Here is a 14,394-nt window from a genome sequence, read left to right on the forward strand (position 1 = left end):
GGGTGCAGGAAATAGAGTATTACATCCGTATTAATTGGCTAGAATCCTCCATCAGTTACTATGGCAGAGAACACCGTATCTGCCTCATTACACCGTGCATGTAACCACCTTATATTAGGTAAATCAGTCTATCGAATCTAGACCTGAACAAACGAGAATTTATGATAATCTTAGAAGGAAATATAAAAAGGACAACAAATAAGACTGTGTGGGCATGAGGTGTGGAATAAATCTTGAATAAAGACGTGTATTTGGTATTATAATATTATATACATAGCATATCTTAGACAGTACATGCAAACATCAGTGGCGGCTGATGGCTTCAAGTCAGTGGGGCAGTGGAATCTGCTCCAGGTTTTAGTCCGAATGTTCAAGGAGCTGTCCAAGATACTTCAGCTTTGGTTTTAAACCTTTAGTTTAGTTTTAAATAATCATCAACTTTCCGCCCCATATTTTGCACTCATTCCTTTCCTAACTTCTGTCTACCCTATCCAGTTTATTCCCTTCTTGCTTGAAGTCCATAGACTCAGCTGGACTCAGCACCTGAACACTGATGTGTGTAGAACAGAAGGGAATTATGCAATGTTGCATACAATGGGCTCCTGCTGGGAGGAAGGGCTGGATATAAATCAAATAATAAATAAACAAATGTTCTTGACTTAACAATACTAAGGCTAGGAACCAAAGGACCCTTTTGAGGTATGGCCCAAGGGATCATACACAACCACTGGGATTTGCCGCTTTTGTTCCTTTGAACCTCTGATCCCTTTGTCCTATCACCAATTGTTTTTTTGAAACTTCCCTCACTTTCAAAAGTGGTTTGCCAGGTTGGATCAGGGTGTGTGTAGGTGCTACTTGGTAAACCAAAGGTCCCTCCCAGGGGTGCAGAACGGTTTACTGGTCTTTCTATCCTTGCTGACGTTGATTTGGGAGGCACGGGCCAGGTTCACATATAACTCTAAGCCATGGTTTACTAAACTATGGCTGTTTTGATCATCTGAGCCCAGCCACTTACAGATTTAAAACATACAAGAGCTATGCCTTGCTTGTACAGCCACTATTAAATGAAGCAGTGATTCCAGGAAAGTAGGTTTCCAAAACAGGAAAAGGGGGGGATCCACTTAGCAGGACTGTACAGGCAGCAAACTATTTGTTCCCTAACAACTATTTGTCTTTAATCTGTAGCCCTCAGATACTTTGTAACCTTAATGAGAGCTTGAGTGCCCTTGAGGCAGCGTGTTCCCATTCAAAAATTACTGTTCCAAAGGGTTGAAATGATGTCAAGATGTATTGGACACAACAGTTTTCTTGCAGGTTCCTTTTTTTCTTTTTAAGGTAACTTATTCTCTAAGTCACATAAAAAGCTATGTTGGTCTCTAAGAAAAAAACAACAACTCTCAAATCCACAGTTGAGCAATACCTTTTTTAGAGCAAACCCAAATGTCACAAAAGTGGGACAAGCTTTCAAGTTCTTCAAAACTCTTTTTTTCAGGGAAGAAGTGACTTGAAGCAGAAATGGGCAAGGAACAACAGACAAACTAAAAAGAACAAAAACTGGGCTGATGCTGTAGCCACGAGATCAGCTTGCAGACTCAGTTCCAAGGCACGGATGCCCAACTGTGCATTCTGGATCTCAAACTGGATCTCTTCGCTTTGGGGGACTGCTTACTTGTAGAAAATGTTAACAAATCCCAATGGCCAGGAGAGAGGAGTTATTGGACTTGATCTGTGGTATAGAGAAGTGAAGAGTGGGGGGAAAATGTCACCACCACCCCTCGGTAAGCCCTTCACATCTCTAGCTGTGAGGACTCATTCTGTTCTCTGAGGAGGTGCTTGAGATAAGAACCGAGCACATACCTGGCTTGACTGTACTTGTTACAGCTCTCAAGGTTTTAGATCAGGGATGGGGAACCTGGAGCTCTCCAGATGTTGCCAGACTACAGCCTCCATCATTCCTCGCCGCTGGTCATGCTGGCTGGGGCTGATGGGAGCTGGAGTCCCAACAACATCTGGAGACCCACAACTTTCCATCCCTGCTTTAGGGAAGGGCCTGTACCTCTAGCCAAATTACACAAAGGAAGAAAGGACTTTAGAAGACTGTCTAAAGGTCTCTTAGAAAGAAAATAATGCTGAATGCAGATGTAAAAAACCCTCCCTTCCTGCTTCCACGAAAGAGAACTGGATGGGAAACTATTAGTAATGAACGAGGCAACTGGGGAAACCAATCCAAACACATTCCCAACTGAATTTTATCTCCTATTCCTGGACAATTTTGAATGAGATGAACAGCTTGGCACCCAGCCCAAGAGGACAGACACAACCTGCCGTGAAACACTTTGTCTCTAAAACGTGTAATCCAGAGCCTGCAGGCTGATGTCTGACTTAGGATGTGTAGCTGGAGAAAGATGGTTGCGGGGATCTTGAAGGGAAAACAACCGGGGGAGCGAGACCGATACACAATATTGTTTCCCCGTGTGTCCCCACAGAAAGTTCTGCATAAATGTTCAAATGGAACTTTTTTCTTTTAACTATCAAGTGTACCATACAGGTGCGTGTCCCAAGAAGCCAGGATGGGCTGCAGGTTCCCTGCTGTCATACATGCCGTCTCCCACTGCGTATGGGCTGAAGCGGCCTGGAAGGAGGCTCGTGAATGAAATTTGTTCTCAGGATTTTCATGTCTGAACACCTCTGTATTCTCATCAGTTCAAGTCTGAAATAAATAGTCCAGATTTATTGTACGTGGCAGGCTTTGTCCAGCTCATTTTCTTCGGTACTTGCAGAACATCCCGTTTCGATTACATTGAGGCACTCAGCAGATCTTCCATCAACTAATTGGATGGACTGGTTGCAAGCTGAAAGGGGAGACCTGGGGATAAAGCCCAAGGGCCATCTGGTAGCGAGTATTTCTTGCAGCTCAGCACCATTTATCTGGGAACACACAGACACAAAAATAAAATAATTAATCAATGCAAGAAAAATCTTCATTGATTCCAACAGTGAGGGCTATTTTCACCTTTCTGAGTGCAGCAGCAAAGCATAGGACCAGGTTGCCCAAAACGCAGCTGGATTGGCCAATTGAACCTATGCCTTGCTCCCTGCCCTTGTGTGAGCCTCATCGCCTCCTATGCCAACGGGATGAGTCCTACTCAAAGTCTCCTTGTTGCGAGAGAACGGTGCAGGGAGAAGAGGGGCTTTTTCGATTCCAGCATTGAGGCTTTGGGTTATATTAGCAGATATGTTTCAAATAATCTCTTTGTCAGTATTTAGAACAAAGTGCAGAGTTTAGCTGTTGATTTTAGAATTGTCCTAAACAGTATAGAGTTACATCTGTTTCCAGACGCCATCACTTTTATCTTTTTGGCGCCTATTGAAACTCATCCTCTTTCAACAAGCCTTTTAAGTAGAGATCTTATCCCTGTCTGTGTCTGTGCTGGAATTGCTTTTAACAATGTTTTTAAAGATGTCTGTAAGGTGTTTTGTTTTAATATGGTTTTGAAGATATTTTAAAATCTTTTGTTTTTAAGATATTTTAGAGTGCTTTTAGTGTTTTTGTTTTCCACGCCAGGCTCCTTCTGGGAGGAAGGATGGAATATAAATTTAATAAATAAATAATATATAAGATGTATGGGGAAATTAACCAAAAGTTCCATGTATTGTTTATGTTTACTAAAACACTGATTCAGTGATATCTACAAACAGTGGACCTAGCCTCCTAATACATGGCTGGTGTGATCAGCTCTGACAACAGCAAATTACCAATTTGATATAAGAAGAGGATATGAATGCACCTCTCCTGTTCCTAAAGATGAAGGCTGGAGGATTGCTTCAATTATGCACTCCCCCCCCCAAACAAACCCCAAGTAACTAGAACTGAGAATGCCATCCATCCATTTGATAATGCTTACCCAAATCCCCATCCAGTGTTGGAACTTCCATACATACTTTCAGGTAGTGGATTCAGATATCTAGCACCAGGAACCTCACATATAGAAAACTTTTGCATGTGAAATTTCCAATCTAGCACGAAATGGGCAGGTAGAAACTAGGGTTGTGCACAGACCACAAGATTCATTTCCTGGAGGAAAAACATATCAATGGCTACTAGCCATGAAGGCTATGTATGTCCTCAAGTGTCAGGGGCAATGTACCTCTAAATAGCAGTGGCTGGCCTCTTTTTGTGTTCTTGTATACTCTTTCTGGACAGGTTTAATAGTCATATCTGAATAGGAAAGCTAGAACTTAACTATTATCCTAGGTATTTAGCACTCACTCCAGGCACTCAATTTAATGCTTTGCAAGAACAAAAATATACGAGCATCCCTTGTGAGTGCTTGAAGACATGCCATATAGGATTCCTGACCAGTGAGCTAAATTTACATGGCAAAAGTCTCAAAGATTTCAACATGGGGGGCAAAAGTCATATAACATCTCTGCTGCCTACCCGCAGCCACTTCTTCCTGTCTTCACTTTTCCTGTCTTCATGCTTGTACTTGCACAACTTGTGTGAGTAGGATGAGACACACTCATAGGTACTTGAACAGATACATTTGTAAGCTGACTTTCTTGTGTTTTTGGTACATTCACACACGTTTAATAATATTAGCAGTTACCTTTTGTAGTTTGCTGCCCTCTGGTGTTGCTTCATGGTTCTCAAGCAAGCCATCGCTCTCAATTGCCTGTGAGCGCTCAGTCGATGGTTGTGATCTCAAGCTTGGGCTGACAGGGCAGGAACTTGCTCTTGGATCTAAATATGCCCCAGGGGAAATGCAAGAGCTGCTATCTCCTGGAATAACACCAGCAAATCCTAAGGAGGAGAAGTGTTTGGCAATGGTTGTTCATTTAATTATACAATTAATATTATATTTTATATTGTTGCGACATGCCCTGGGACTTTATGGTGAGGGTGGGCAAGAAATAATGATTGCGATTGTGATAAGCATTCCATTCTGAGATGGGCGCCACAACACCTGAAGACTGTGTGAGATTTTACAAAGATTTGTCCTTTGGCTATTAGGAACTTAGGAATCTGCCTTATACTGAGTCAGGCCATTGGTCCATCTAGCTCAGTATTGTCTACACTGCCTGTTGATGGCTGTCCAGGGTTTCAGACAGGATATTCCTAGACCTACCTGGAGATGCCCTGGACCTCCTGCGTGCAAAGCAGATGCTCTGCCACTGACCTACAGCCCTTCATAAAACATAGGAAATCACATTTTATGAAGTAAGTCCCTTGGTCCATCTAGCCCAGCACTGTCTATAAAAGGACTGGCAGTGGCTCTCCAGGTTTTCAGACAGAGGACATTTCTAGCCCTACCTGGAGACGCCAGTGATTTAAACTGGGACCTTCTGCATGCAAAACAGATGCTGATGTATGACCCTTGCCCCATTTTAGCCCTTGCAACTGGATTATATATTTATTTTTACTTCAAGTACTACACGTAAAGTGTTTCCTCAGTCTCCTGGATGGATGCTTTCTACTTGGAAAATAATTATCTCCTTTTGCTAGTTGGTACCTGTTGTGTCATATAATGTCAAACCACTGGCCCTGATGCTATTAAGGTTTCAGCATTCATGGAACAGAGCACATGAACTTTTGTTCTCGAGTAGTCCCATGGCATCTTTTGTGATTTCATCAGCAGTTTAAGTGGTTTGCAAGTTCCAGTGCCAACGACCACAAAGGTTTCTCTTGCTCCCACTAGATTATGCCCACTAGATCTTGCTGACACCACTCCTGTTAGCAATGGCCATGAAAGCAACTGAGCCTTTACTGAGCATGTGGATTGGAGGACATCTTTCCACTTGAACAAGAACATTTCCCTTTATAGAGATTGAAGGTGAAAGCAGTTTGGAGACGACAGTGTATTTATGTATGTCTCCTATTGCAAAGGTTTGGCAACAGTGCTAGGTAACTTTCTTTTTATCACTTCACATGCACAGTTCTACACTGATTACGTCCTTGTCCATAATTGCAACTCTAAATTTTATTTCACTGGTGGCCATACCTAGAAAACAAACTAGCATTGGGCATCCATGAAAAAAGTATAATTTCTGACGCCTCTATTGTCCACCTATGTCAAGCTATATTTTGTTGTTTGTTCTTGTTATATGCCTTCAAGGCAATTGCGACTTATGGCGACCCAATGAATCAGCAACCTCCAATAGCATCTGTTATAAACCACCCTGTTCAGATCTTGTAAGTTCAGGTGTGTGGTTTCCTTTGTGGAATCAATCCATCTCTTGTTTGGCCTTCCTCTTTTCCTACTCCCTTCTGTTTTTCCCAGCATTATTGTCTTTTCTAGTGAATCGTGTCTTCTCATGATGTGTCCAAAGTATGATAGCCTCAGTTTCATCATGTTAGTTTCTAGTGGTAGTTCTGGTTTAATTTGTTCTAACACCCAATTATTTGTCTTTTTCACAGTCCATGGTATGTGCAAAGCTCTCCTCCAACACCATATTTCAAATGAGTTGATTTTTCTCTTATCCGCTTTTTCTAGCAGGGGCACCCATGGCGGAATGGTCAAAGCTGAGATACCAGACTAAGATGCATCCAGACTCAGAGGAAGGCAGTGATAAACCACCTCTGAATACCTCTTACCATGAAAACCCTATGAACAGACTATCCAAGCTATAATAGAAATATTATTATTATTATTATTATTACATTTATATGCCATCTTTCCTCAAAAGAGGTTAAGCTGGCATACAAGGTTCTTTCCCTCCTTGCTTTACCCTCACAACAGCCTGTGAGATAGGTAAGGATGAGAGGTACTGACTGGCCCAGGGTCACCTGAAGTGAGCTTCATGACTGAGGGGAGATTTGAACTCTGATCTTCTGTATCCTAGTCCTGTAACCATCATACCACACCAGCTCTATTACTGAGACTTATATTATTGAGGCTGTGGTCCTCGGAACACATTCTGGGCTAAGTCCCACTGAATTTAGCTGCATTAGACTGAGCTGTAAACAAGTCAAAAAGCAGCTTTCGCCCCTAGTTTTCAGTCTTTAAATTTTATTTAACGACAATTTTCCCTTTGTTGCCATTAAAAAAAGGGACAAAATGTGTAATTAGGATTCAAGATACTCATGTATCAGGTAATATAAAATCCATAGGTGAAATCTCAGTTTGCCAGCATCCTCCCCACATGCATACACACCAAGGCTGTTATGACCTAACTTGTCATTCCATGGGAAAGGCAGAGAAAGTCAGTGTGCGCACATGCTCTGACTGAAAGAACATACAAATATATGATCTAGCACACTGGCATTGCCACTCTGACTGGGGCAGCTCTCATAGTCCCAGGCAGAGGCCTTCCCTTACATTGATACCTGGGATCCTTCTGTAACTGGAGATGCTGGGATTGAACTCAGGCCAGCCCTCCCCAACCTGCGACTCTCCAGTGATTGTGTCCAACTCCCCATTAGTCCCAGACAGCATGGCCAAGATTTGGGATGATGGAAGCTATGGTGCAAAACATCTGGAGACGACCAGATAACTTAGGCCTTTCTGAATGCAAATTATATCCTCCACCACTGATCTATGGGCCCTCCTGCTCCTAGACAGTGTGAATGAAGGTCAATGAGAGGGAGCATATACTAGAGATGGCCTTCAGATTTTTTGCTGCTGTATCAAAGAAGGCTAAAATCCCTTTGGAGGTTGTTAGTAATACAAACTGTTTACATTTGCAAAATGAAAAGTCTGCAACCATTCTTTTATACACCCCTTTGGTCTCTACCACCACCAGTGTCAGTTTTGATATTTGTTATTGGTGATATTCCAACCCACCTAAAATAATATGTATTTTTTTCCAACAATATTATTCACTAATAGGCAAAAAACCTTGCGGTTTAAGAACGTACCTATAGCCAACGGAGATTTCTATCAAACTTTAAAAAGCAGGGAAATTGGGCAGCTATAGTGAATGCACCAGGGGAGCAGGAGACCTGAACTTCTCTCTGAGATATTGGACTGCCCTACAAATTTGTCAAAATGCAAACACAATTTGGGTTGGTCTTTCACAGTCCAATCCACTTCCAGGCAGGAGGGGGAGGAGGAGGGCAGGTTTGATCATTTGCATGTTTATTGAGTTCAGTGGGATTTACTGTAGTGCAATCATGCTTAGGTTAGGTAAAACTATCATTGAGTTCAATGCAAAATTTATTAAATTAATTAAAAATCAGCCAGGCATTTTTTTAACTTTTAAACTGCAGAAGATGAAGACCAGAGTATGGGGCAAGGTCAGTAATAGGATTACAGGTACTCTGTGAACATGGCTGATGTTTAATGAATATCAACAGATTGTGAGAACTCTGACAGAAATAAGTCCAAAAGGGCTCTGAGGTTTCTCTCTCTCTTTTTAGACTTTGAACTCTCTGTTCTCTCTGACTGTTTTGTGTATTGCCACGAAAATTTAGAGGGTTGTTAAGCAAGCGTTTCTGAGTTCAGGACTACATGTTTTGTAAGGGTTTTTTTAAAAATGAGCTTATGGGAAGCATCAGAATGGCATGGGGGTATTTTCAATTTAATATTGCGGAATGGAAAAAAATCCATGCTGACTATAGTATACAGCCACTCTTGTGGCTGTATAATCAATAAAACCAAACTAAACAAATGCCGAGATTAGTGATTACCTTTCCCTTCCACCTCTGGGGAACTACCTGACTCATATTCTGCATTTCCTTGGTGCACCATTGGGCTATGCTGTTGAAATGCAGTTCTTATTTTAGTGTTTTTAGAGATAGCCTCTAGGAAAGAAGATCTAGCCTTTTCACCATTGCTTCTGTTTTCTTGGCACCTTTGCCTCTTTGCAATAATCTTAGGAATATCTTTTGTCAATGCCTTCTCCATAAGCAGCTCATTGGTAACTTTTGGTGGGTTACCTGGACTTTGCCAAGGGGAACTGGTGGCGTCTAACAACTGCTTCAGCTGAGTGTTCAGTAGAGAGACTTGTATTCCTAGCATCTCGTTTTCTTCTTCTAATTTATGATGATTGATTATCAGGGCACAGTACTTCTCCAGGTTTTCATCTGCTTCTGTGGCTTTCAATTTGAACAATTCCCTCAATCCTTCCAGCTCCAACCTTATTTCTTCTGTAGTGATATCCCTATGAGAACCTACGCAAAGCAAAAAAGAGTTGTTACTAATAAATGTAGACTTAGAAACAGAAATTTTATAATATTTTCCAGGTAAGATTTACCGAGGCTAAGGATCTGAAAAAATGCCCAAACAAGACATAGCAAGGGACCCCAAATGCTATCTACTCTTTTAGATATTTAGTTCCTCTTAAGACCATAAGATGTTCCTCAGAGTCCTCGCTCTATCAGTATTGTGGATGGGTCTACTAGTACAGGGCCTTTTCTGTAGTGACCCCAAAATTGTGGAACTCCTACTCCAGGGAGGTCTGTTCCAATTTCTCACTCCTGTTTTTCGATGGTCTTCCAAAGTAGTTTTGAGAGTACCTTTCAGACTCTCTGACAGTGTGTTTTGGACAATTAATTGCTTGGATTTTGGCTGTTCTTTTACAGTTCACTGTGCTGCATGTTATAGTTGCTTTAATTTATATTTTTAAAGTTGTAATTTGTAGGCCACTCTATTGGCCATTTGGAAGAAATTGCCAGTAGCTTTATATGAAAAATGAGAGGGAGCTTCTTCTCTATGCTGCTGCGAAAGGGTGAGAGACCAAGTAGGGTGGCAGGAGATGGTACTGAGCGAGATAGAAGGGGCTCTGTGCAAGTGGCTATAGTTAAAAGCTCAACTCACATCATTGCAAGTATGCTAGATAGCAGATTGATGCTTTATATATTTATTTAAGGTATTTATATACCACTTAATATTCAGAATTTGTATTGATATAACACAACCAGAATTCCAGCATGAACTTGTTTCAGAGTCAGAACAGGAATTATTTTTTGCATTATAGTGTCAAACTGGGGCTATTGATGGAACTGCTGTTTCATATTTATTTATTTATTTATTAAACAGCTATCCTGCCCTTTCTGTCAGAAGAAGCTCAGGGTGGTAAACAAAGGACAAAACATTAAAAATCTTTAAAAACATCTTAAAACAAATTCCAAAACAGATGCAGACTGGGATAAGGTCTCAACTTAAGAGCTTTTTTGAACAAGGAAGGTCTCTAGTTAAAAGGCTTTTGGAAAGAGGAAGGTCTTCAGTAGGCACTGAAGAGAAAACAGAGATGGTGCCTGTCTAATATTTAAGGGGAGGGAATTCCAAAGGGTAGATGCCGCAACACTTAAGGTTCGCTTCCTATGTTGTGTGGAATGGACCTCCTGGTTAGATGGTATCTCAGGAGGCCCTCACCTTCACAGCACAGTGATCGACTGGGTATATCAGGGCTAAGACAGTCTTTCAGGTGTTTATACACATTTTATATACATATGGACCCCAATTTGGTCCACAGGCCATTTTCCCCAAACCATGGCACTTGCCCTGCATGTGACATTAGGTGTGGGGCAAGGGAAGACGTGGCTGCAAAGGGACAACTGGGAGCTTAAATTGTCCTCCTGATTGTTCCTTGGCAAGCAGGGCTTGCTGACAGTACCTATCAGCTGATTAGCCTTGACTGCAAGCTCCTTTGAGGTTGACACCAGACAGCAGGTGATTGACAGGTGGTCAGTCCCACCCACATGTCAAAGTGCCCCACGACAGGTGGGGTAGGTTTAGATCCAACCCACCAGATGGAAAAGGTTTCCCAACCCTGCACTACATACTTGGATCTGTCTTCTTCAGTTGAGTCTCAAGTTCATGAATCTGATTTGCCATTTCCTGCTTTAGCTCTGTATAGGTTTTCAGCCTTTGCTGAAATTTATGATGAAAAGAATCACATCCCATCTTGAGCTGCACTACTTTCTGATGGACATTTGCCTGCAATATAAAATAAAAAAAATATAAACATTTATGCCATTATTGCAGTGGTAAATTCACCCAAGCAAATATATAACAGGACTAATCATTATTTCAAAGAGTACAGCTGCCCTCCTTTCCCTTTTACAGGAAGCTGCCTTATACCAAGTCATTCCACTGGTCCATCTAACTCAGTATGTTTTACACTGACTGGCAGTGGCTCTCCAGGCTTTCAGGCAGGGGTCTCTTCAAGTCCAACCTTGAGATGCTGGGGACTGAACCTGGGCCCTTCTGTATACAAAGCAGATGCTCTACCACTGAGCTACCACCTTTTCTGTCTATACAGCCATGTTGTTGGGATAACCATGCCATCTCCTACCATTACCAATCTAATGAATTCCATAAAACAAACATCTATTGATGCCCACTGGTTTGCACCAGATAGGCCCTAACCATTAGAACCAAAAGCTGAAGGTGTCTGCTTTATAATGACCCACCTTGCACATCACAATAAACCACAGTTAATGGTTCACCGAGAATATGCAGAAGGCTCCCATGTCACTACTCCCCTGTAGCCAGAGAGAAGTTAAACCATTATGGTAAACCAAATTTTGTTCTTGGCTTACCACCTGTAGCTTATTTGAGCAAACTTTGGCTTCACATCATGGTTTGTTTGGAACAAACAAACCACAATCCCTGGTTCAGACCTAACACTAACCCAGGAATCACCCTTTGTTCCTCCTCCTGGCTAGAGGGGAGGGGTGAAGCAGGAGCTTTCTGTGAGTTCACGGGAAACCATTACTGTTTACTGTAAAATGCAAACACTGCCACTATCTTACAAGTGCACAGCAGCTCCTTACCATGTACACCTTAAGTCACTCATTAATAGACTACGGCTACTATTCTGTGCACATGTACCTAGGAGTAAGCCCCACTGAGCACAGTGGATGTTATTTCTGAGAAAACACACATCGAATTGTTCTCTACATACTTCTAGATAACATATTTTATACTTATGACTGCAGTAGAAATATCATCTTAAATATCAACTTGTCCACCCCTCTTGACAGAGGGTACATTTTGTTTTTTGGAACCACATCTGCAGTCAATCACACAATCTATTTACTTAACAGCAGTAAAATACATTTAATTTCCACATATTTATTCTAGAAATCTCTCTCAATGTAAAAACCCAAACCAGCCTTTAATTTTACATGGAACCTGTTAACGTTCAGGATATTCTACCCATGCTATAACAATGTGCTGTACATTACCTTTCCAAGGAAGGCCGATTTTTCGGGTGTTAAGGCTTTCAACTCTGTCTCCTCTAGGTTGGAAGGCGAAGTTTCACTTTCTGGCAACTGCTCAAGAAAGGAATCGTCATCAAGGTTTTGCTCAAAGGCTTGGAATTCCTGGATGAGGGCTTCCATCAAATGCTCCGTTTCAGAATTTTTGTACTTTGCTTCCTCCATTTCATGAACCAACTGTTCCTTCTCTTGCTTGAGAGAAGCTACTTCATTAATCAGATCCTGCTCTTTTGCCTTGAAAATTTCTTCTTTGCAATGAGAAAGTTTAATTTCTTCATAGGCCTGTTTCAACTGGGATTCCATTGACATCAGAGTGTTTTCAAATTCATCTCTAATTTTCACCTTTTCCTTCTCCCTTTCTTCTAGGTGCTTCATAATACGACATTCTAAAGTGAATACTTGATCTTGCTTTTCTTTCAGCTCTCTCTCTTGATACACTTTTTCTGACATTAAGGCATTCACTTTACATTCTAAACTTTGCAAAGTCGCATGCGTCTTTTCCATCTCGGCGTTGGCTATTTCTGTGTCTGCTTTAGCCATCTCGGCCTGAAGAATTGCATCTTCCAAATTCTCTTCTGACATCAGCAATTCTCGTTCAAGAGTCTCAATTTTGTCTACGAGAGAATCAGCTTTCCGTTCACCTTCTTTCAGCTTTCCCACAAGGTGACACCTTTTCTTTTCATCAGATTCTATTTTTATTTTTAGCTTCTCGATGCCCTGCCGCACCTGAGAGACCTCATCCTGTGCAGAGTTCAGTCTCGCTGCCAATTCACCCTTTTCTATGAGTGAGCCTTCCAAAGACTTTGATATCTTGGCATATTCCATTTCAGAGATACTGATCTTGCCCTGTAAAGTTTCACATTCCCGAAAGCTCACATCTTTTTCCTCATTCAGATGCTCTATTTGGCTTTGTGCTGCTTCTTTCTCTAACACAAGATCCCTCATAACCTTATCCAGATTCTGTAACTGTAGCAGAAGGCAGCCCTTTTCTGTTGATAGCTGATCAGTATCAGCCTTTACGGCCTGAAGCAATTTTGCCTGGGTCTTAGTCTCAGCTTCCAATATCCTGATAAATTCAGTGGAATCCACTTTACTTGACTCGAGCTCTTTGATATTACCTTGCATTTTCTGACACATTTGATCCAGTTCTTCTTTATCCTTCAACAAAGCACTCAAATCTTGACTAAATTGGTTTCTCTCAGCTGTGATTTCACAAAGTTGCTCTTGAAGGCTGAAAATGCTTTTCAGTTTATTTTCTTTTTCTTTTTCTAACTGCTTGTTCTTTGACTGAAGCTCTTCAATATCACTCTCCATAGACAGGGCATGGTCCTCAATGTTTGCTTTCTCAGATTTTATCCTCTTCAGTTCAGTTTCAGTTTCAAGAAGCTTCTCACTCCAATCTGCCTTGATCATTTCTAAATCTTCTAGAGTGTCTGTTGTATCAGACAGCCTTACCTTGTACACTTCAAGATCAGATTTTACCTTGTCAAGTTCTATTTCAAGAGTCGTAAGGTTATAAGACAATTGCTGGTTATCAAAAGTAACAGATTTAAGTGCCTCACTTAAGTCTTTATTTTCTTTTTCAAGTGCTACAATGGTTTTGTCCAACTCTGCACAAGCAGTTCTCTTTGCAGCCAGCTCTTTGTCCTTTGATTCCAAACCTGAGTTTAAGCTTTCAACTTCCATTTGTAGAGCCTCAGTTCTTTTATTGCTTTCCTTCACATCAAGGAAGGGCTTAGAATTTTTATTGCAAGTCTGGTCTCTTTCTAGCAAAGGCATTTCAGTGGCCCTTTGGTTTTCCAAGATGTTCACCGGTATTGCATTTGTGTTTTGATAAGGAGGCAATGATAAGTCATCAGGATAGTTTGGAGGGCTTACAGATTTATCTGTTGCGTTTCTGGATTCTGTGTCCAGGAGGCATCTTTCTGTAAATATTATAACTGCTTCACAAACAGATCTCTTATCTTCTGTTTTATTTTCTTCATTCATTCTTGCTGTCACTTTGCCATTCATAGCTTCAAGGATCATGCTTTCATTAGACATATCATCCAGTTGGCACAAAGGATCGTTTGCTTGCTCAATAGGAATCTGCACTTGCTACAAGTAGATTTTAAAAAGTCATTTTTAAAAAGGAATCAAAGTATAATGTTTGAGGAGAGAAAGAATACATCTAATAATCTAACATAGTCTTTCTTTTTGATTGCTTGAGAATATACATTATATATATA

General features: G+C 41.1%; 1 protein-coding gene across 1 annotated transcript in view; it reads right to left on the reverse strand.

Annotated features, from left to right (window-relative positions):
• Positions 1–249: 249 nt before the first annotated feature.
• The window catches only part of CENPF (centromere protein F), a 47,140-nt gene continuing 32,995 nt past the window's right edge, over positions 250–14,394 (reverse strand). The window contains exons 13-17 of the mRNA XM_061625209.1: positions 12,134–14,263; positions 10,727–10,880; positions 8,879–9,112; positions 4,611–4,804; positions 250–2,928 (exon numbers count right to left, since the gene is read on the reverse strand). Of these exons, the coding sequence (XP_061481193.1) occupies positions 2,731–2,928; positions 4,611–4,804; positions 8,879–9,112; positions 10,727–10,880; positions 12,134–14,263 (2,910 nt within the window). The 3' untranslated portion in view covers positions 250–2,730. The remainder of the gene's footprint in view (positions 2,929–4,610; positions 4,805–8,878; positions 9,113–10,726; positions 10,881–12,133; positions 14,264–14,394) is intronic.

The sequence above is a fragment of the Rhineura floridana genome, chromosome 4, assembly GCF_030035675.1.
Source record: "Rhineura floridana isolate rRhiFlo1 chromosome 4, rRhiFlo1.hap2, whole genome shotgun sequence".
NCBI classification, from domain to species: Eukaryota; Metazoa; Chordata; class Lepidosauria; order Squamata; family Rhineuridae; genus Rhineura; species Rhineura floridana.